General features: G+C 47.6%; 1 protein-coding gene across 1 annotated transcript in view; it reads right to left on the minus strand.

The window, feature by feature from the left end:
- TRIM71 (tripartite motif containing 71) overlaps positions 1-18,188 on the minus strand; it is a 61,603-nt gene extending 43,415 nt beyond the window's left edge. The window contains exon 1 of the mRNA XM_070391727.1: positions 17,322-18,188. Within this exon, the coding sequence (XP_070247828.1) occupies positions 17,322-18,188 (867 nt within the window). The remainder of the gene's footprint in view (positions 1-17,321) is intronic.
- Between the last annotated feature and the right edge of the window lie 3,286 nt (positions 18,189-21,474).

Raw genomic sequence — 21,474 nt, forward strand, 5'->3', positions numbered from 1 at the left:
AGGCTGACTCAACTACAACTCAAGGTTGTCTTTTGCTTTGGGGCCGAGGTGCTTCCCAGGGTGATGAGGTGGCTCCAAGGGTGAAAAGCACCCTTCACCGTCCCCAACCAAAGGTTTTCGATGGGGCCCAACAGCTCCCTGGAGCCGGTCTGAGTTAACTCCGTAAACACTGGTTGAACATTTGCTTTGCAGATAAAGTTCTAATCTGCCAGTGAGGCCCTCAGCAAAGTGCTTCCCAGTTTTTCAGGCTCCTCAGAGGCTCCACGGTCTTTCGTCCTGAAGCACCACTAGAGATCCTCTCTCTCTCCATACACGCCGCCCCCCCCCACCCCCCGCAAACGCTTCGCAACGGGTTCTCACCACCACGTCCAACCCATACACCGTTCCAGCTCAGCAACCCGCTATTTCGTTCAGCAGACCCTGTTCTCACTGGGGGCAAGAGAACACGAAAAGAGGTGATGTGGGGGAAACGTGGAGAAACCAACTCTGAATCCTGAGAGTGTGGGGCACTGACCCTCCCCCACAGCAAAGCTCAATAATCAACCTTGAGTTCTAACCTGAGGTCTCCACAATTCTGCCCACAGGAAACTGCCTAAAACCTGGGGTAAAGTTCTCAGGCCTGGGGGGAGGTGGGTCACACGTCAATCAGCAATCAGCGATAGGCAGTTCTGAATGACCTATACAATAGTTGGTCCGATGCAAGGAACTCCCCCCACCCCAAAGTGGCATTTCCCCCATAAATTTACATTTTCTAAGAAACTTAAAACCAAAATGTCTCTGAAAGTCTTCGGAATGGAAGCCACCAAGCTGTCAACTCCAACGGACCCGGCAGGCCAGGGAAGCTATGAATTTTCTCAGAAGTGTTCACCACCAGGGGCCTAGACTCCAAGTAGGCCCAACCAAGGACAAGACAGCTTTCGCTCCCCTAGACTCACACCCCTGGAAGAACACAGGAAGGCTGGCGCTCCGTCACTAGAACTTCAATACTGCATACCATTTTTGAGACCTTGAATTTCTTTTCCTTAAAGCATATAATACGGAATCAAAATTAACTTAATACTTTTAACATGTACTTCATTCAGCACAGTACCCAGGGCCTGTAATTCTATTTCCCTTCATCGTGATGTAAGGGTCCGCAGAGGCCACCTCTGTGCTAGTCCTTTGTGTCCCCAAACACCCGGGAGAGAGCCAGGAGAGAGCCAGGCATACGGCAGATGCTCAATGGGAAGTGTGTTGACTGAACGGAATTCTCTTCCACATTTTCCAAGCAATCCTTGAGGAATTTGCCTCCCAGCAGGCATCTGCTCACTAGAAAACAATGTGCCCTGGCCATTTGCATTGTGGCCCTGGGACAGCAAATGTTTAAGAGAGAGAGAAAAAAATGAGAATCAGGGCCTTCATAACAGAGGCTGAAATGTGTCAGAGGTAAAGATTTTAGGGAGTTTTATAGCTATCCTTGCAGCCGCAAAAAACCCACGACACCAGACATGGCAACTTCCCATCATTAAAAACTCATTCACATCCAAAGCCCCATAGTTTCCGTATATCCTCTCAAAATCCAAGACCAGTGTGGTAGGCCAAATTCTCCAGATCAGCACTACAAGGAACTACAGCAAAGGAACTTTCTGGGATGCTAGAAATGTTGTCTTATTTATGGTGGCAGCGCGCACGTGTGTGTGTGTGTGTGTGTGTGTAAATTTGGCAGAACTCAACAAAATACGTGCTTACAATGAGTGTCTGATTGTGCCTAAACTAAACCTCAACACAGATGATGTGTATGTCTGCCATGCAAGGATGTGCCAGATTCATTTAAGGCAAGAGTTAAACGTCAAATTCTCCTCATCTGTATAATTTGATCTTACACGTGGCTTTCTAATTTTATTCCCATGTATTTATCTGTACCCCCCCCCCCTTTTTTGAAGAGGAAAATTGGCTTTACATCCTAAAAAGCAACGAAAGGATGTGCCAGATTCATTCTTTAAGTAACAAAGCAAAATGAAGAACCACAGCTGCAGTATACAAATATATTTCAAAGCTTTATCATCACCAGTGTGTTCATGATTAAATGATCGTCATAAAACTAATGTGGCATGGGAAACAGGACCAATGACACAGTCCAAACTATTGACAGTAGTTACATCCAGGGAATGAACTTAGCACGTTATATATTTTTTTAGCTACTTAGCATTTGACTGTGGTACAAGGACTATATTTCTCTTGAAATTTAAAAATCCAATGAAGATAAAAATTGAGGGGAGAAAAGGCAGCTATATATAGGAGAGCAGGTCTGTATGGTCCTGCCCAGGAATTGGTATACAGCAGGCAACAGTGCTGAAGGACGGGCTGGTGTGTAACAGGCCTAGACCAATCAATATAAGCATCGCCGCTGAGCTGTTGTGAATAACTGGACATCTGCAGAGAATGTATTTCCTTAACAGCTACCAAGTATTGAGATTTTTTTTTTTTTCAGAGATCGCTGGTATATGTCCATAAAACAATATGCATGCAACTGTATGCCAGTTGACACCCACACGATAAAGGCCTTAATACGCCCACTCCTCACCCCCAGCCATCAGCTATATTCAGAACTGTTTCCCAGAAATGTGAGGTTCAGAGAAAAAGGGGAAATGAGACCATTCACTAGCAGTTAGGGCATTAGGTTGACCATTTGCTCTAAATAAAATTAGACACAGCTTCATATGATACACCAAGTATAGATTCTAAAATGGGATTAAAGAGTCAAGATATAGAGAAAATAAATGATGATCAGGAGGGACAGAGAGAGATAGAGAACACTCATGGACATGGACAAGAGTGTGGTGATTTGGGGAGGAGGCGGGCGGGTGGGGATGGGTGGAAGTGGTAGAGGGCAGAGAGAGGATAAAAAGTGATGGAAAAGTAAAATAATTTTTTTAAAAATGATGATCACCGGCCACACTGAAATTCGGAATGTTGACCAAGTTAAACGAAATTGAGGCAAGCCACAGACTCAGAGAAATCCTTTGCAACAGACAGCTAGTTCTTAGTATTGTATTTATCCTACAAATTTTTTTTTTTTTAACCCAGGAGAGATAGGCCCAGGAACCAAGGCAATCCAGGGAGGAACCCAAATGGCCAATAAACATATGAAAGGACGCCCACCTAGCCACAATCACGGAAATGCAAAGTGAAACAACAGGACGGAGCCATTTGAGCCATTTTTCTCGTTTAAATTGATGGCAGCAAGGATGGGTGGGGTGGGAGGAAATGTGGCTGGTAGGAGGCAAGCTCTCAGGAGCAAAATTAACATTTCAAATGCATCTCTCCAGCTTCCTAGCAATTCCCTGGCTGGGGGTGGAGAGGGATCTTCCCTCTAGAAGTAACAGGGACAAGTATTAGACCTGAAGGATGATGGCAGTAGCCAAATGTTGAGAAAATCCAAACGAGGGAACAGCTAAATAAATTCCACAGCATGAACACCAAGTTTGGAGCAGTAATGACCAGCAAATCAGTACAGGGAGACGTCCACGCTTTTAAGACTCTATTTCTTAAAATAGAGTGTCATCCCAATAAGCCTAATTTTTAAAGCAGAGATCACTGGAAGAATGTTTTAAATGACGTGTGTGTGTGTGTGTGTGTGTGTGTGTTTGTTAAGGTTTAAAAGAAAATGCACAAACCCAGATCATATAATTAGTTTTGTTTGTTTGTTTTTTTTTTTTAGGATCATATAATTTGGAAAGAAGTAGGGCTGAGATACACATCAAATTTTTTTACAGGTAATCCAAAGATATGTTTATGTATTGTATAATTATAGCAGGATTAGAGCTAACTGGTCCAGGTTACTTGGTAATACAAGGTAACCCTGAGAAAAATCTCATTTTTTCCATTCTCTCAGCAACTACAAGCTGAGGATGGTGGAGGAAGAAATGAAAGGCCAAATAAATATAGTCACAAGCACATACATATTCAGAAAAAATTTCAACCCAAAATGACAAGGGCTGTGAAGTCAAACAAAATGTCAGTTTAAAAAATCTTAAATATTGTTAAAAGAACACAAATTTAAAACAAAAAGTATTACCTCTTTCCCCCCACCCCCCTTTTAACCTCTGTCAGTGTTTGCAAATCGTCAATAGTTTTTATTAAGCACTCATTCATTTGGTTCCTTTTTTGTTGTTGTTGTTCCCTGTGGGCAAACCTGTCCACCTTCAGCACGAAGAGGGGGTGAGAACCCTCACACGGTGGTGACAGCATTTAAGTGTTGCCTGCAAAAAAGTCAAGGAACTTCAGGTCCTGGCAGGCAGGACAGGGACCTACTTCCAAGTTAGTTTTTAGCCCACCTCCTCCTCATCTGCATAATTTGATCTTACACATGGCTCTCTAATTTTATTCCCATTTATTTACCTGTTCCTGCCCGCCCACCACCCCCCTTTTTTTTTGGTGGAGAAGAAGAAAATTGGTTTTGCATCCCAGAAAGCAAACAAAAGGAACTTGGGGGGAAAAAAACTTTATGGTGCTGGAAAACATAGGCACTGATGAACTAGGCAGATTGTCATAAAATTCAGACAAATTCTGTGCTCAGTTGTACAGCAGATGCTAAACAGTCAACAGAGGAAAAAAAACGCTCTAATATGCTGAAAACCAAATGTGAACACCGGCCCTCCTTTTGAAAAAGCGAAATGTTTGTTCTCAGAGTTATTCTGCATTCGAGGCATAACTTTCAGTCTGAGATGCCCAAATATAGGTAGTGCCTCTCTTTGCATGTATTTGCATGTTATTAACATTTGTGCATAATGAACAATCAACACAAATTTAGTTACCAATAACCAAGAGTTAAAGAAAGATGCTACAGATGAGAAGCAGGTAATAATATCCGTTTTTAGACACTGAGGCACATCTATTTATTGCACAATATATAAACTTAAGGACGAAAAAGGTTTAAAAAAAACTGGTGGCTGTTGTGGCAAGTCCCAAAGGTTGTCCAGAAGTAACCATTATGTTATCTCTTGCCTAGGAGAGGACTTTTGCTACCCTTCATAAACTGTTTGCCATTTGTCACCATAAACAAATCCTAACACAAAACCCTTTTCTTCCTGAACTAACCTTCTCTATCCACACTCATCTTTGCCAAGATTCCCTTCAAAACTCCAGATAACTGGGTTGGCCCATAGCTAACCAGAGCCCATGTGATATTGTTAAAAATCTAATTAAATCGGTGAAATAAAATTTCCTCTTCGAATATCCCTCTAAACCCCTGAAAGTGATGATAAAACTAACCGAAACCAAAGGAGATATAACAAACCAAGGGTAATCAATCTCTCTGGAAGATTATTAAAACAAAGGAGCGGGACTAGCAGGTGCTTCCACCCACCCCCTGAAGCACAGGCCCCCAAAAGTCAGTTCCTTCGTTTTAAATTTCTTCACTTACATTTATACACGGGGCACATGGCAGATTTTCATCAGGAAACACTTCACTTGATTTTCAAACAAAAAAGTCAGCCCTAGGCGGACTAGTGAGAATGTTACCTACCAACGAGACGGATGAGGAAACTGAGGCTGAAAGTGACACAGTGTTTGTGTTGGGTCAAAACAGGGACTCCAGCATGAGTCACTGACCACCACTACACAAGGCACCGCACGCATTAAAACAGACATTCACAGTCGCCAAAAAAAAAAAAAAAACAACAACACACAACAACAGGAAACTCCAGTGCCCCTCAACTGGGGAATGTGTTAACTTTGGTACATTCACACAATGGAAAACTACTCGGCAATAAAAAGGGGGGAACTACTGATCCGGCAACAGGGATGACTCTTGAATGCATTATGGCAACTGAAAAAACAAACACACACACCCCAACTAGAAAGACCTGAGCACCGTTTGGGTCCACGCAATGACAGTCTAGAAAGGACAAAATTGTAGTAAGAGGTGGCTGCTGTCTGAGGCTGGGGTGGGGTGGGGTGGGCGTAATTATATGCCTTGTGAACTCTTGTTAAAATGTGCATAATTGTACCCTTAACAAAGGTGAATTTTACAATATGAAAACTATACCTCCGTAAACAAAAACAAATTAGAAAAAAAACGCCCAACCAGCAGGAGCGAGGCCTTCCCTCTGAACCGCAGGCAGGACAAAGCTCGGTGGGGTGGGGGAAGGGCGGCTGGCCACCTAAAGGCTGAGGAGAGGGAGGGGGAGCTGCTTCCTACAGTCGGTTCCCAGCCTCCCCAGCTCACTCCCAAGATTATAGCCGTAATGTGCTGGCTGGGGGAGACACCCATGGTCGTCCACGGGCAGCCCTGCATAGATGTCCCATAGATGTCCCCTCCGTAGGTCAGCAGCAGCCCCCACTCCAGGGCCAGAACCAAATCGAGCCATTAGGGAAGACAGGGACCTCAGCCCCACACCAGTTAGGAGAAAAGGGAGTTGGGGCTATTTTGCCTGCTCCTGTATTCCCAGTGCCTCCTACTTTAACCAAATGGGTTTCCATAGAAATTCAGGCCTGTTTTCATTGAAATTACAATGTCTTGCATTCATTTCATCTTTCCTTAAACTGTGTAATTAGGTGAGCAAGTACAACACGCAGAAACAGCAATCTCTCTTGGCAGGCACACAGCTCCACTGGGGAGGGGTGGGTGCCGGGAGAGGGGTGGCAGAGGCTGCCGCAGGCTGGGTTAGTAGAGCCTGACCATTGATAGAAACAGCTGGCAGTGCTGTTTCTAGTAACTTGGGACCCATTCTGGTTCTCATCCGTCTGAGGTCGCCCCCATATTTTCCTGAAAAGTTTCAATGGAATCAAGCCAGGTCGTACTGGCAGGAGGAGCAGTGGCCCAAATGGGATACCATCGTCCCAGCCACACTGCTCCCTGAGTTATCGCTCAGCCTCAAACCCATCCTCCTTTGGCCCCCTCCCTCTGTGACTGGGGGAGGGGGAACTGAGGCAGTGCAAAGCACACCTCTGCATGGTCAGTGGGGTCACAGTTACTCAGCCAACAGGGGATGCTAAGGGAGAAAAGATTTTGGTTTTTCTCCGCTGCTTCCTGGGTCACACCCCGTCAAGACTTCTTTACGCCAGCAGCACTGGGTCATTTCAGTGGAGGAACCAGCTTTCTCATCCTGCCTCCCCACCCCCACCCCGAGGGGGCCAGACCCACAGGAACCCTCTTCAGTATTAATAACCCCAACCTCTTCCCTTTTGATTCCCCAACCCCGGGATGGCAGCTGCTTCCCACAGTTGCTACTTCCCAGATACTCGGGTGTTCTTGTAACAGTCAACAATTCTTTACATTAAATTACCTATTAAAGAAAAAAAAAATTACCTATTAAAGAAATAAATGTGGCTCTGGCTCTGGCTCCTGCCGGGCACACCAATTATTTCCTCTACATATCAGTAATCCCTCCCACCCCCCTAGGAGCGGGGTAAGAGGAGGTGACCCTAACACTCTCCTGAGGGATGTTGAAAGGATTAGGAAAAATAAGGTCAGAGATGGACTCATTCACTCCAGGCTCCTGGAAACCACTCTGCCTTATCAACACACCTTTGCCCTAAATTCCTCAATTCTCCAAGAAACCCTTCTTCTTTCAGCCCAAACTCATCTTCCCCTCAGAACTTCTGTTCCCTGAGTTTTAGGAACTGCTTTCATCTGATCATTTTTAAAAGACACATAAAGAAGCCTCACAGAGAAGGTGAGAATCCCCCCTCCATTCACCTCTCCCTTTCAGTTGTCTTCTCAAACAGACAGGCCACAAGCCCAGGTAAAGACATATATCTGTAGCAGGGAGCACTCGACTATCTGATGACAAATCTTAACGCATCGAGAGTCTTCTTATCAGCAATGAGGAACTGCCCAAATTATTTTTGACATCAAATATGGCTTGGCCATCCACCAGGAAATATTTAACCAAGCTAAGCAGCGTATTCAATTTCATGAAAAAGAAATTTTACCAGGAAAAGTTGAAGCCAAAACTTTTTCCCAGGATATTTACACAATTTATGTGCATCTGCTGTATGATTAAAATTCAGATTCTACCTCCTGCAAAGCACCTTCATGTAAATTATTACAGCTCTCCCCACGGATAGGTCTCGACTATGAAACCATTCCTAGGGCTCCCATCGAAAAGGTCAGAGATCAAGAGGTTAAATGACTTGTCCAAGGTCACACAGCCACTTCAGGACAACGCTGGGCCTTAAATCCAGGTCTTTTTAGTCTAAAGCTCATGCTCTTCTCTTTCTACTAAGAAGCTACAAGCATTTTTCAGTTTTCTGTGTCCCCTTCTCATCCCCAAATTTCCCCTTTCCATATAAATAATGTGAAAGGTCCAACTTTCAAAACCTAGTATTTTCAAGGGCATTCCATTTTTGGCTTGAAAACTAAGAAGTCTCCTTTGTTCCAGGCAAAAGGAATAAAATAGCAGCGATATGAGCATCTTCTGAAGGTCAAACCCAATTTGCATCAATCACCACAGAAAATCCGGCAAAATATTTCTGGAACTAGTCCTTAAATCCACTAACATCAGCAGAGGCCAGATCTAAGAGCCCATACCCATTAATGCCAAAGTGCTTGCTTTGAAGTGTTGAGGCCAGGGTCTTGGGGTGGGGGAGGCAGGAGGTGGCCTCCAGAATAGAACATGCCTATTATAAATTGCTTGGTAGAAGAAGCATCCTTCTTCGCACTCTGATACCGCAGAGATCTCTTTTGAGACTTAGTTATAAATTCAAGAGGATAATTAATTCAGACCTCTTCCCTTGCAAAATTATTGTTCTGATAATCACTTCACACATTAAGTTAATTTTGGAATGAGACACATAGTAGTGACATCACACTCGTTTTTTGCCCATTATGGGTGATATTTAACTTTCTACTTAACAACTTGGAAAAGATCAAAAATTAAGAAAATAAAACACAAGCAGCTAAAAAATCGTCAAGCAATACATTTAATATTAAATAGCAGATGTTTAAGGACTAGTTTCAATAGCATACTAGTAACCTTGACAAATATCGTGAGTAGAGCAATGTGAAAAGAGTCTGATCTCCATCCCTGGCTTGTGGAGTAGCAGTTATTTTCTGTGGTGATTTAAGCCTTTCCTGTAATAATGTGTAATAATGTGTTTCCTCTTCAGATGCCTCCCCCAAACACACACACACACACACACACACACACACACACCTGATAATACCGTGAAATTAAAGCTTATACAATATTTCAGTCCCTGAAATCAGCAAGTTAATCTGTTTCTTTGATATGTTACAGTTTTGGGAGGGGGAAAAAAATATCATGGCTTCGAAGATTAATGGTTCTCAAATACATCATATGTAAAATATAAACGGGCCTTCCATCTGAAAAAGGAAAAAAAAAAGCTCAAGGCACTGGCATGGCCTCTAAATACACTTGCACCCAACTTTTCTCGTCAGTTTGCGGAGCCTTATAACCCTAAAATGGTCTAAACCAAAAGTTACTCCCAGTTTTTCTAAAGTGAAACGAGGTTTATGCATTTTTCTCCAGTACACCGTGTATCACCTGGAAGAACTACTTATCTTTCCATTTAAGATCAGAGGCGGGGCGCCCGGTGGGCTGTATAAGGCCACTAAGTTATTTGGTCTGGCCCTGCCAAGGCATGAGGGGTGAGTTATTTAAATGTTTGACCAAATACAGCTGGCTAATTTTTACCAGTAAGTTGATAATTTTGAATGGCCCTCATGGTATAGATATCCAAATGGCCCTTGGCAGAAAAAAGGTTCCCAGCCTGATTTAGATAGTGGTAAACTGATAACAGCACAGCTCAGCCATAATTTCTACCACTGAAAATTAGTTTTCTTCTACAACACTCCCTTTTGAGGGAAAGAGAAGGGGAGAAGGAGGGTAGGGTCTGCTTCCAGACCCTAATATGTAGCTGAGTAATAAAACTATTATGAATGTTTACAATTGCCTTCTATTGTGGGGCACCGCTGTGACATGTTACCGCTAATCTGCAGAACACTGAGAAGTGGCACTGCCATTTTACAAGTGAGAAAACTGAGGCAGAGCAAGAATGCAACCTAGAATCGCACTGTCTGAGTTGCTCGAGGAAAGCTAAATAGACACCTTGAATAAGAAAGGTCACAAAAACCTTTTTCCAACCACTACTAAAACTTTCTTTACCTTTTCTGCTAACACTTACCCACACATTTGTGTGTGTCTTCAGTACAAGCCTATGTGGATGATCCCAAGTGAGAGAGAAATAGCTCCCTCTGATACTGATCTCAAAGAGACAGAGGGCACAGGCCAAAATTTACAGACATGGTCCGAACAGGTCGTAATTATGCCTGCTGATGCCAGTTATTCCCAATTCTCATTTTTAAAACACCTGTGCTGAAGTAGTCATATCCGATCCATGTTTAGCGACAAAATCTAAGTGCAGGGTTTTTTTTTTATGTAATAGAATTTTTATAATTACCCCAATTAGTCAAAATATGAAAGACATTCCCCAAGCCCACTGACATTTCAAGAAGAACATTTGTAACTGCAAATGGTTAAGGCTAGAAGGAAACGGCTGGCCAGGCTTTCCAGAAGTAACAACTAAAGGATACAGCTGTTCACACATGTTAGGAAGGCACAGGGGTTCCTCTCTCATTCCCAGGGGTTCCTCACCAGCTCAGGCTCCAAAGCCCACTCAGGGGCCTCAAAATTCACAGGGTGGCCAAGCTAGGAGGGGATGCCCTCAGTCTTACTAACCTTGACTCACTTAATTCTCTTTTGTGTATACTGCTCTGCTTCATTCCGATTCCATTTATGTGGACAGCATGTGCTATTCTGCAGGAGCCTGTCCAGGTAAATGTTCACAATTGAAAATTATCCTCATATTCTTAACCAAGTCTCCCCTTCCAAAAATTGACAACTTCAATATGCTGAAAGCAGTAACTTTATCACTAAAAATTACCACTTCCTTAGGGTATTGTACCTAGTGATTATTAAACTGGGAGCATTATACAGATTAACTAAAAACTCACTTGGTGGGAACTGATGCTCAAGTAAGGGTCTGGGATTAATTTTTTTTTTTAATTCTACATTAAGGAGGATAAAACAAAATACAGACTTGATAACTTCAGGTTAAATATGGATTTCATGCCCTAACTGATTTGACTCAGTGGATAGAGCCTTGGCCTTCGGACTGGAGGGTCCCGGGTTCGATTCTGGTCAAGGGCACGTATCTCGGTTGCAGGCTTGATCCCCAGCCCTTGTAAGGGAGCGGCAGGAGGCAACCAGTCAGTGTGTCTCTCCTCGATGCTCTCTCTCTCTCTCTCTCTCTCTCTCCCTCCCTCCCTTCAATTCTCTCTAAAACTCGATGGGAAAATATCTTTGGGTGAGGATTAACAACAAAAAACTAATAAGTATGGATTTCCCAAAATAGGATTTGAGTGGGAGATGAGACCCAGGAGGAGCTGGCGTCTTCCCCCATTTCATTTCAGCCTACCTTCAACGCCCACTGCAAGCACACTAAACAGGAGGGCAGCTGGAGATGGCAGCTGAAGCGGGAAGGAATTACACTGGAATAAGGTTTACATCAAATAGTTCCAAATGTAAACTGCTCAGCCCCCACCCCTCCCAATTTTTCTGTTAAGTCAGAGTCTTGTCAGTCAAAACAGTCAATCTGCTTTCAGTCAACTCCGAGTGTAAGTAGAGACAAAACCTCAAAGGGAGAAGAATAATTTAGTAGTGAACAAGCATGAGGTCGCATCAACTTAAGAGGAAAGATGGATCAAGCTTCCTCTTGCAAGTCACAGTGCTTGAAAGGTCAAGAGAAGGGGGAACCGAGTGGGCTGCAATGGGTGGTTTCTTGCTTGCTCCCTTTAGGCAACTGTAATTCTTTATCCATCTTCCTCTTGCTCTTCCAAAATAACAGAGATGGCAAAAACAGCCTTTCGTGAGCCAAGCCTTTAACTCTTTGTCAGTGTTACGGGCTATGGGCGAGTGGAGAGGGAACACTACACTTTGAAAATCGCCTGCATGGTAGAATTCATCTCAACCTTTTGCTTAAAAGTGTCATGAAGAATAACAACAAAGTGGTCCTTTATTCACTAAGAATAATACATCTAAAATAAATCTGGCCTTGTGTAAGTAACTGGATGGAGAAATGGTAAGATATTAAGCAGACCATGTGACTTTTAAGTTAGCACCAGAGGAAATAAAATTTGGAGAGGATAAATTTTAACCACTTCACCTAAATTCATAGCTTTCGCCCAAAAGCTAACTCCCTATATAGGCCAAGTTTTAAAAATTCAAACAAAAAGTGAAACAGCTACGCTCCAAAATTTTACATAGGAAGAGAAAGTTGCTTCCGTTGTTTTAAAGTAGTACTTTAAGAAACTATACATTTTAATGCTGATTTCAGTGTCCTGAAATTTATAAATAGCTAAAATGGGAGGAAGAACTCTGGTGGAAAAAGGAAATTTTACTCAATCTGCAAACACTTTCCAGACTTCTTTGTTCCACGTACAACTACTTAACTTGAACACATCTGAATCCTAAACAGCATATAGTAATATCAAATGAAGAACTGAAGTCTGGGAGAAAGTGCTTGTTCTGTTTTCTTCCTAAAGTATCTATCTTCATGGTTTCCAAAATATATATTATTCCTAGCACTGGAAATAAAAACCCTGCAGACCCAAAGGAAGTCTATGTAACCTGAAAACCAAGGTAGTTTACTCTGTAAGAGGGAAAAGTCACAAAAGGTTCCCCAAGGCAGTGCTGATGCCACCAGCTATCTCTCTCAGGTATTACCGGCACACTTCATGGCTCGGGGTTATACCTGCCTGCAAGGCAACCTCACCAGCGAAGGTTTGCCAAATTCAGCAAGGCCCACTTTGATAAGATCATTCCCTATGCACTTAATTGAACTACAGGGGCACATTCCCCAGCTCAAACGTTGACTTTTTAAAAGCCCACAAACAGAATACCTTCAAGGATAAGAAACTAAGAAATCAATAACATTTCTCTTCCATATATTTTCACCGAGCATTTTCTTCACTCCACAGGCTTCCACCTAAAAACCTGCTGAATGCAATTCAAAGCAGCAACCTCCAATTTATTTCCAAGTTATGGAAAGTTTGGTTTCCTGGCAAATAGGTCAGATGTATGCATTAAGCAGACATGTCCACCTAATTCCTATACATACAGCAGGTCAAAAACGTGGGGCAGAAATACTAGAATTCGCACTTACATTGACTTTTCCTCTTGTTCTCACACAAAGTCTTCTGGTATAAGTTTTATAAGTTACACAGCTGACACATAATTTAAAGACAACACTGGGTATGCGTGCCTGAAAAAGCTTAGGCACTGTGAATACACAATCAAAAAATACGTCTATTTGAGGGCATGCGAGGGGGGTTGGAGGGGGTAATGTGGGGATAAGGACACATATGTAATAACTTAATCAATAAAGAAATTTTAAAAATACGTATATTGGTGCCAACACTGGTATAATCCCCACTTCACAGTGACTTATTCCAAATAAGACACAAAACAAGAATTTATTCCACATCCAATTACTTTCGGCAGCAAACCTGCCTTCCTCATAGTGGTATGAGGCTGATTTTTGAAGTGGTTTCCCAGGGAAAGATAGTCTCCAAGTCTAAATCATTCAATATCCAGGGTCTTATCTGATTGGAATTCTAAAACTTATATCTTTCCAAGTTATTGTGCGTTTTTTTAACCCAAGGAGGGGACTGGATATTAAGTGGGTAAACATCTGCACCCCATTTTCCATCCAGGGGACTCAGGAAAACCCCACACTTGGCCTGCCTAACTGGAAGCAACATTGCCATCTTTGATGAGATGGGCTACAATGCTTGTCCTGGCTAAGACGCAAGCGTGTCACCCCGGCCTTGTCATCGTAGTCCCCCACCACACACACACACACACACACACACACACACACACACACACCCCGCTAGTGACAGGGCCTTCCTGGAAACCGGAACACATTTAGACCACATTCAGCTTCCCACCATTTACAGAGTCCTGACACCCAGCCCTTTAACACACAACACACACACCCTGGTCCCCCTAGATTTTTGCTCCAGTGTCGCCTCCAAGTCAGCAAAGGGCTCGCATCCTAAGTGCCAATAACACAGCATTAAAGGGCAACTGGGGAGTGGCTGGTTGCCCAAGTCCCACTTAACTCCCTGCCACTCTTCTCCCCCACCCCAAACACGTGTGAACCCTTGCAGACGCTTTATCTCGGGTGTCCGCAGGGTGAGGAGCGGCCACAGGGCCAGCAGCGTCACCAGAGCTGAGGTGGGTTGGGGGCTCCAGGCTGGAGGAGGCGCAGGCCCACAGCCCACAGCCAGGCTACCCTGGGGGCCTCTTTGGGAACGCCGCCCAGTTCCAGGACATGTCCGCGGGGCCGCAGGGCCTGCAGGCCTTCCGCCTTTTGGACTGACCGTCGAGATATACAACTAGGGGAAAACCCAAACTCTTATTTTTTTTTTTGAGCCAAATACCTGGGAGCAAGCAATTCTTACAACTTTGTTGGAAACCCCAACTCCCTCCCCTGTTAGATTTTAAAGTTATTTTGAATCAAGCGCTCAAAACAACACTTGGCCAATCCAGAGGAGCCCTTGCGCTGGGGGAGGGGGGGTGCTTGAGAAAAGCCTCCCACACCCCTGAGGGGCCAACTGTCGGGGGTACCCTCCCTAAAATTAAAAGACAAAAGCCAGGCGTCAACCCTCCTTCCCAAGGTCAGGTGGCATCAGTCACCATAAGGCAAGAGCACCCTGAATTATTTAATGGAGCCTGTTGTCACAGGAGGCAACTCAGCAAAGCAGCACATTTTAAAAATCAAGGTAGGTTGTGCACACAGTCAAATACCTGGGGTTTGGGTGTTCAGTCTGTCACCATCAAATAGAGGACAGCCATCCTCCAAGAGTGCCCCCATGCTTTCTGCCAGACAAAAAGCATGACTTTCCGATGGAACAATATTTTAAAACTGTTACCCATCACTTGCTTTAGAAGGAAAGGAAGAATTTAGGCCATGGGCGGGACCCCTTATATGAACATGGTGTCACTTTACTCCTCTATTCACAGCACTGGTTTGCCATCAATAAACTCAAATTTCCTAGCATTCTAAATCCAGAAAAAAAAGGTCTAAAAATTAATGTCCAATTTTTTGGTAATGAAAAACGGAAAAGTGGGAGGTTGATTTTGCTCAAAACTGAAAAGTTTCATGTTTTTAAAGGACCTTTAGTTTAACAATGCAGTATCTTAACACTTTTGCCAAACCATTTTATCCTAGTGTAGGGCACATGTTAAACAGTGAATTTTCAGGGCATCCAGGTACCTCCCAGGGTGGGGGGGAGCGTCATTTCGAGTTTTACATTCTCCCATCCCATCTGAATGGCTTTATAATTTAAAAAGTGCATAAACCTTTTACAAGTCTGGTGGCACTAAGCATCCACTGTTTTAGCCCAAATAAATCGTATGTGGATCTTTAACTGGGAATATAAATAAAACCTGACATTTAAAATCAACTGCTGGGAAGGAGGGTCCAATCAACACGCATCCCAGGAGGAAAATACGGTGGATTCAAGTTGCCCTCTTTTCCCTGCACACTTCCCCCGACCCCCAGTTCACCCTAATCTCCACAGCTTTCCATTCCTGAGATTCGGTTTGATATTTAGCTCAACCATTTTTCTAAAAGTGACGCAAGAACATACTGGAAACATTCACCCGTGAATGTGTAGAAAACTTTAAAGGTGGGTCCATTCAAAGCTTAAAAACAAAGGGCAAGAATAACTGTTCCCCAGCTTCAAACCTAGAAGAAAACCTTTAATAAAGGGAGGCACCTACAACAAGTAGATTAGAATTTCAACTTTTTCCCACTAGGAGAAGCCGGCTTAAGGACATCAGGCTATAATAGCTCCGCCTTCCTCCCCAAATAACAGGTTAGGAGAGGAAAAGGCTGCGCTTTGCAAGCCTCTGCCCAGCTCGGTACCAGCACGCCCACTCCAACTCGCAGGCAGCAACTCCCACTACGATTTTTAAGCCTTTGCTGTCTCCTGCTCTACGTAGGTCCAAGGCAAAGACTTTTAGCAAGTACACACAGCGTAAGTTACCGACCAACTCTACAGAGCCTGCTGCTCAACGCTTTCGGCCCTTTGCTCTGATGGTTCGGGGGAGTGGACGGTGTCACACGATGTGAAAAATAAGCAATAAGGCTTTCATTTAACAGCCAAAACAGAGAAATCAAGCCCCAAAACTGCAGTGCAGCCCTCGGACGTTTTGCAAACCCTCAGGTTCTAGCCGCGTGCAGCTGGGTCCGTTTTTTGTGTGTTTTTTTCCCCAAGAGGAGTCGAGCCCCCCTCAATCCGGTTCCAGTAGGAATCAAAGCTGGAGCGGCCCAAGGGACTTCCGGCTGGGAGAGGGCAATGGGGACAGTCCCCCAATTCTGCTTCTCTAGGCGCAAACCTGGGCCGACGACCGAAGGGCATGAGGGCAGGTTCAGGCACCAGGACACGTTTTCTCCAGTGCGGGGAAAACAACAGCGGGGAACAGGGGCGCTTTAGACCCGGGCCCCTCGGTCCTCAAAGATCCAGATGCTCTCAGATACAACACAAGGAGAGGGGGCTGCCACCGTGTCCCAACAAAAAAAAACAGAGACCTCCCTCAGAAACGCGCACGTGGAAACCAGGTCTACACAGGCACACTCACTCCTCACCCACACAGCCATCTCCTCCTGGCTCATGCCCTACTTAAAAGCAACCATCTACGAATTTTACGAAAAAGGAGCAAAGAAGCTAAAAGAGAGAGCCCTCGGCACGTTGGGAGGCCTCTAGGAGTGCCCGCACAAGGAAACCACATCTCCGCGGACACACAGCACATGCTCTGCCATCTCGGGTCTTACTTAAAACAATAGCACGCACGCCTTGTCAAACAAATAAGGAAATCAAATCCATAAAAAAAAAGGGGGGGGTGTCCTCGGGAACGGGGGCGGCGGAAACCCTCGCATTAGGAAACCAGGTCTACACTGACACCCACCTCTCTCTTCCCTGCTCATGCCTCGTTACAGAAAACGGTTGCCACGTTTGGTCACACGGGAAATGAGAGGAGGAAAAGGGGTAACTCCACATGTGGGGATCCACGTTTTGGGGCACACGCATAGCCCTACTACTATGTAGCGAGGACCGCCATGTAGCCAAAGGGGAAACAAGACATCCCGAAAGGAGACGACACCCCCCCACACCCCCACCCAACCACTCACCGCTGTGGGACCGTCCCGCGCGCGGCCCTTCGCGAGGCCTCCCGGATGGAAACACACACGCGCGCCGCACCCGCGCCCCGGGGAAGCCCCCTCGGAATTCGCCATGCACTCACCTCGTCGTCGTGGTGCTGGCAGAAGCCGAGGCGCTCGGGGAAGACCGAGATGATGGAGAAGGGCGGGCCGCTGAAGGGCGCCCCGAGCCCGAGCTGCTGCGCTGCGGCGGCGGCGGCGGCGGCGGCGGCGGGCCCCGGCGGGCCGCGCTCGATGTAGTGGTCCTTGGTGAGGCGCACGCGCTGGTGCGCTCGGACGCAGTTGTCGCACAGGTGCTCCTGGCAGTCGAGGCAGCGCGACGAGGCGGCGTTGCCCTCGTCACAGGAGCTGCAGCCGTGAGGCCGGCGCAGCAACAGCGCCGACGGAGAGGCGGCGGGTCCTCCCGGCGCGGAGCGGGGAGGCGCGGGCGGCGGCGGAGGCGCCTGCGGGAGCGCCGGGGCCGAGGCGGACGCGCGCGGGTGCGCGTGGTGCGCGTGGTGCCGGTGGTTGCTGTGGCCGCCCGCACCCGCCGGGGTGCCGGCACGCCCGTTCTTGGGCGGCGGCTCGTCGGCCGTGGCCACCACGGCGTCGAGCAGGTTGCTGAGCAGGAAGGCGGACGAGGGTAGCGCGTCCATGCCCGTCGCCTCGGCCAGCACGACTTTCTGGTCGCAGACAGGGCAAAGCAGTTTGAGTGACTCTCCCGGCGCGCCGCCGCCGGCCGTAGGCAGCCGGTGCGCCTCGAGGCACGGGCGGCAGAAGGCGTGCAGGCAGGGCAGGACGTGCAGGCGGCGCGCCGCGGCCCCGGGGGCCCCGCCGCCGCCCCCCGACGACGTGGACGTCTGCGAGGACGACGACGACGCAGACGAGTTGGAGGAGAGCGGCGCTGGCGAGCCGCACATCTCCTTGCACAGCAGGCAGATCTGGAAGTCGGTCTCAGGGAACGAAGCCATTTGCAACCAGGCCCGGAGGAGGGAGGAGACCAGAGAGGAAGAGGAGGAGAGGAGAGCGCCGACGAGGTGGGTGGGGAGCCGCCGACTCACTCAGAAAAATGCATCGATTAGGTCTGCAATCCGGGAGCCCGCACCAGAGCGGCGCGGCCCTCTTGGCCTCGCCGCGTCCGGCCCGCGCGCTGCCACTCCCGACGCTGCGGGCATTAAATGCCACTATCCAGAGGCCACACAGATTCTCCCCGGAGGACGTGGGGGCTGCGTGCCTTCCAAAGCGGGAGCGCCGGAACAAGTCCCGACTCGCGAGGGGAGAGCGGGGGCAGGGAGGTCAGAGGACTCCCTGGAGCAGCTGGAGCTTGGCTTCTCGCTCGCGGAGGGAAGTCCTCCAAAGTAGAGTCCGCTGTGCAATCCCAGTACGGGCGGGAGAAGCAAAATTTGGTTCGACGAGTATTTGGTGCGTTGCTTTTCTTTAAATTAATTTAGTTAGTCTCTTCTTGGGAGAGAATGGCTCCCCCAAACTAGTAAAGGCGGGAGCGGCGCGACGCCAAGCCCGTGTCCCCCCGCGCGACGCCGGCCGCCCCACCGCATGACGCGGCGGCCAGGGACTCCTGGGTGGCCCGGCGTGCCGCGCTCGGGCTTGCGCACGGCCGGGCGCGGGCTCCCCTGCAGGACTGTCGGCCCCGCAGCAGCTGCAGGTCGTAGGGGCCCGGCCGCGGCCGCCCGCGTGTGGTAGTACGCACGCGCGTCCCACGCGCCTCGAGTCTCCCGCGCGCCTGCCTGGCCCGGCCGCGGCTGCCGGCGCTTAACACGCACGCGCGCCCCACGCGGCCCCGGGCCCTCGTGCCCCGCCTCGCCCGGCCTGGGCGCCTCCCGCGCGCTCCTTCCCCTCCGGTTTAGCCGCGCTGCAGCGCGGGGCCGCAGGTCCCCGCGGGCCGTCCTGAATTATTCATCGGCAGGAAGATATTAGATGTACCCGCTGCCCGCTCCGCGCGAGCCGTCGTGCAATGCTATCCGAGCTCCGCGCGCGCCCCGCGCCCCTCCTCCTCCTCACGTCCGTCCTCTCTGAAACCTTGGCAGCGAAGGGGGATCACATTTCCTTTGTCATCGGGCCATTTCGCCCTCGCCTCAGTCCCCCCTCCGATCCCGAGCCGCGGGGTCGGAGCCTCCTCTGGGGCGCGCAGGAATCAGTGGAACCGGCAACGGCCCAGCGCGGTGAGCTCGGGAGCCGCGTGGCCAACGGCGCCGGCCAGCGTCATCTTTCAGAAACGAGTCGCCGTGCAAGACTAGGGTGGCCCCGGCCGCGCTGCGCCTACCGGGCTTTGCTCACGCCGCGCGCCCTGACCTCCTGGGGCTTTGCACAACTCCCCCAATTCGGGCTGCGGGCGTGCACGCGCGTGCGAGCCCCCCTCTTTCTCTGCTTTGCCGTCTCTTCCTCCTCCTCCTCCTCCTCCTCTTAGTTCGCTGGTTATTGGGACTGATCGGAATTCGGAATCCTTTTAATCTCCAAAGGAGCAAACTCACTTCCGCCCGAGTGCTGGGAGGGGGCTGGGGGAGGGGACACAGGGGAGGGGGTTCCAGGCAAACAGGAAACATTAGCCCTCTCTGCATGGCTCGCTTTTGTGTGCTCCCTCCCCCCTCCCTCCAACCTCCTCCCTTCTCCAGGCCGCTGGGGAGACGAACGCCCCCAGGCTTCAGTGTGACGACCTTTGAAACCTTCCGAGCGAGGATCGGAGAGGGACCCTTCCGTTTATTTAAAAAAAATAAAAGAAAGGAAAAGATTTCATTCGGAATCCTGGTTCAACCGAAGCTGATATCCACTGCCCGTGAGATCTAGGATTTTTCCCCCACCTTTTTTTTTTTTTTTTGAATTATTGTTTTTTAACATTTTCTTAAGGACTGCATATCTGTGATCGACACTAAAACATCACGCCGTTGTGTGCAGTTGGATGGGTGGAATTAAACGAACCTGAATTCTGATCTCCGGAGGGGCCAGTTTCCTTTGAGTTTTAATGAGGGGTGTGGGGCAGAGGGCAGCTGTTCAGGGGAGGCTGCCCGGGTGATGGCCCCTCGGCCATCTGGGTGGTGCCCCAGGCTGCCTGGGCGGGTTCTGGAAGAGGAACTTGCTTGGCCCTGGAAAGAGACTGACTTGGGAGAGCAGATAGGACCACATGTCAGGATTTAGAGGGTATCTGGTCTGATGGCCAATGGGCTGAACAGTTTGTCCGGGTCTGAACACTGTCAAGCTGTTAGTGACATGTTGGGTCCTACTTGTACAGGCAATAACCTGGATGAGTCTCAAAAACATCACGTTAGGAGAAAGCTGCCAAACACAAGAGTCCATACTATGTGATTCCATTTACAGGAAATTAGAGAACAGGCAAATCTAAGCCATAGAGATAAGAAAAGTATCCGTGGTGGTGGGGGTGTATTGACTGGGAGGGCGGGGATGAGGGAACCTTGGGGTAGTGATATCTATAAAAAATATATGGGTGTCTACATTTGTCAAAACTTGTCCATCTGACATTTAAGATCTGTGCAGGTCACTGTATATCAATTATTATATTTCAATAAAATGAAAGAAAAAATAGTGTCCACTCTGAATAACCATGTCTGGGTTATAAAGTTGAAAAAAAAACACAGCCAGGTAAATATCCCCAGCTTCTCTAAATTTGCTCACTAGAATTCGGGGAATTTTACAGGGAAAGATCAGCTTGGAAAGAGCCCTTAAATCGACCCAGCTGGATAAATGTGCTGAACATTCCATAGTGCAGAAACACCTCCCTACCCCTAAGGGGACAAGGCCACTGTGGGCCCCAAGTGCTGTCCTGAGCCTGGCAGCCCCACTGGGAAGGGCCAAGTCCTCAGCTGCCCTCAGGAGCGCTGTCCTCAACACCTGGAGTCAATCGGAGCTCAGTGAACATTGACTGAAATATGTAGGGAGTGCAGCAATTACTCTCAAATAAAAGCAAAACATGCCAATTATATCTCAATAAAACTGGAAAAACAAAACAGCTCCTTGTTTGCCAATGAAATAGAAGTAAGCGTCTCCTGCTACCATTTGTTGCCTTTATGAGTTTCTTCGTTTCATAGTTTGAGACCTGCGTGTAAACATGCACACAGTCACATACGACTCTACACGCGGCTATAGAATTTTCTACCACACTGGCCTTGCTTCAGAGGTGTTGGATGTATTTGGGGGGTTGGTTTCTTTTCCTTTCTTTGATTGTTTTTAATCCCCCCCCCCCCCCATTTAAAAAAAAAAAAAAAAAGGAGGAAAACAGATGGGGGA

The sequence above is a fragment of the Myotis yumanensis genome, unplaced genomic scaffold (assembly GCF_028538775.1).
Source record: "Myotis yumanensis isolate MYYU_CA2020_CCGP unplaced genomic scaffold, mMyoYum1.0.hap1 SCAF_14, whole genome shotgun sequence".
NCBI classification, from domain to species: Eukaryota; Metazoa; Chordata; class Mammalia; order Chiroptera; family Vespertilionidae; genus Myotis; species Myotis yumanensis.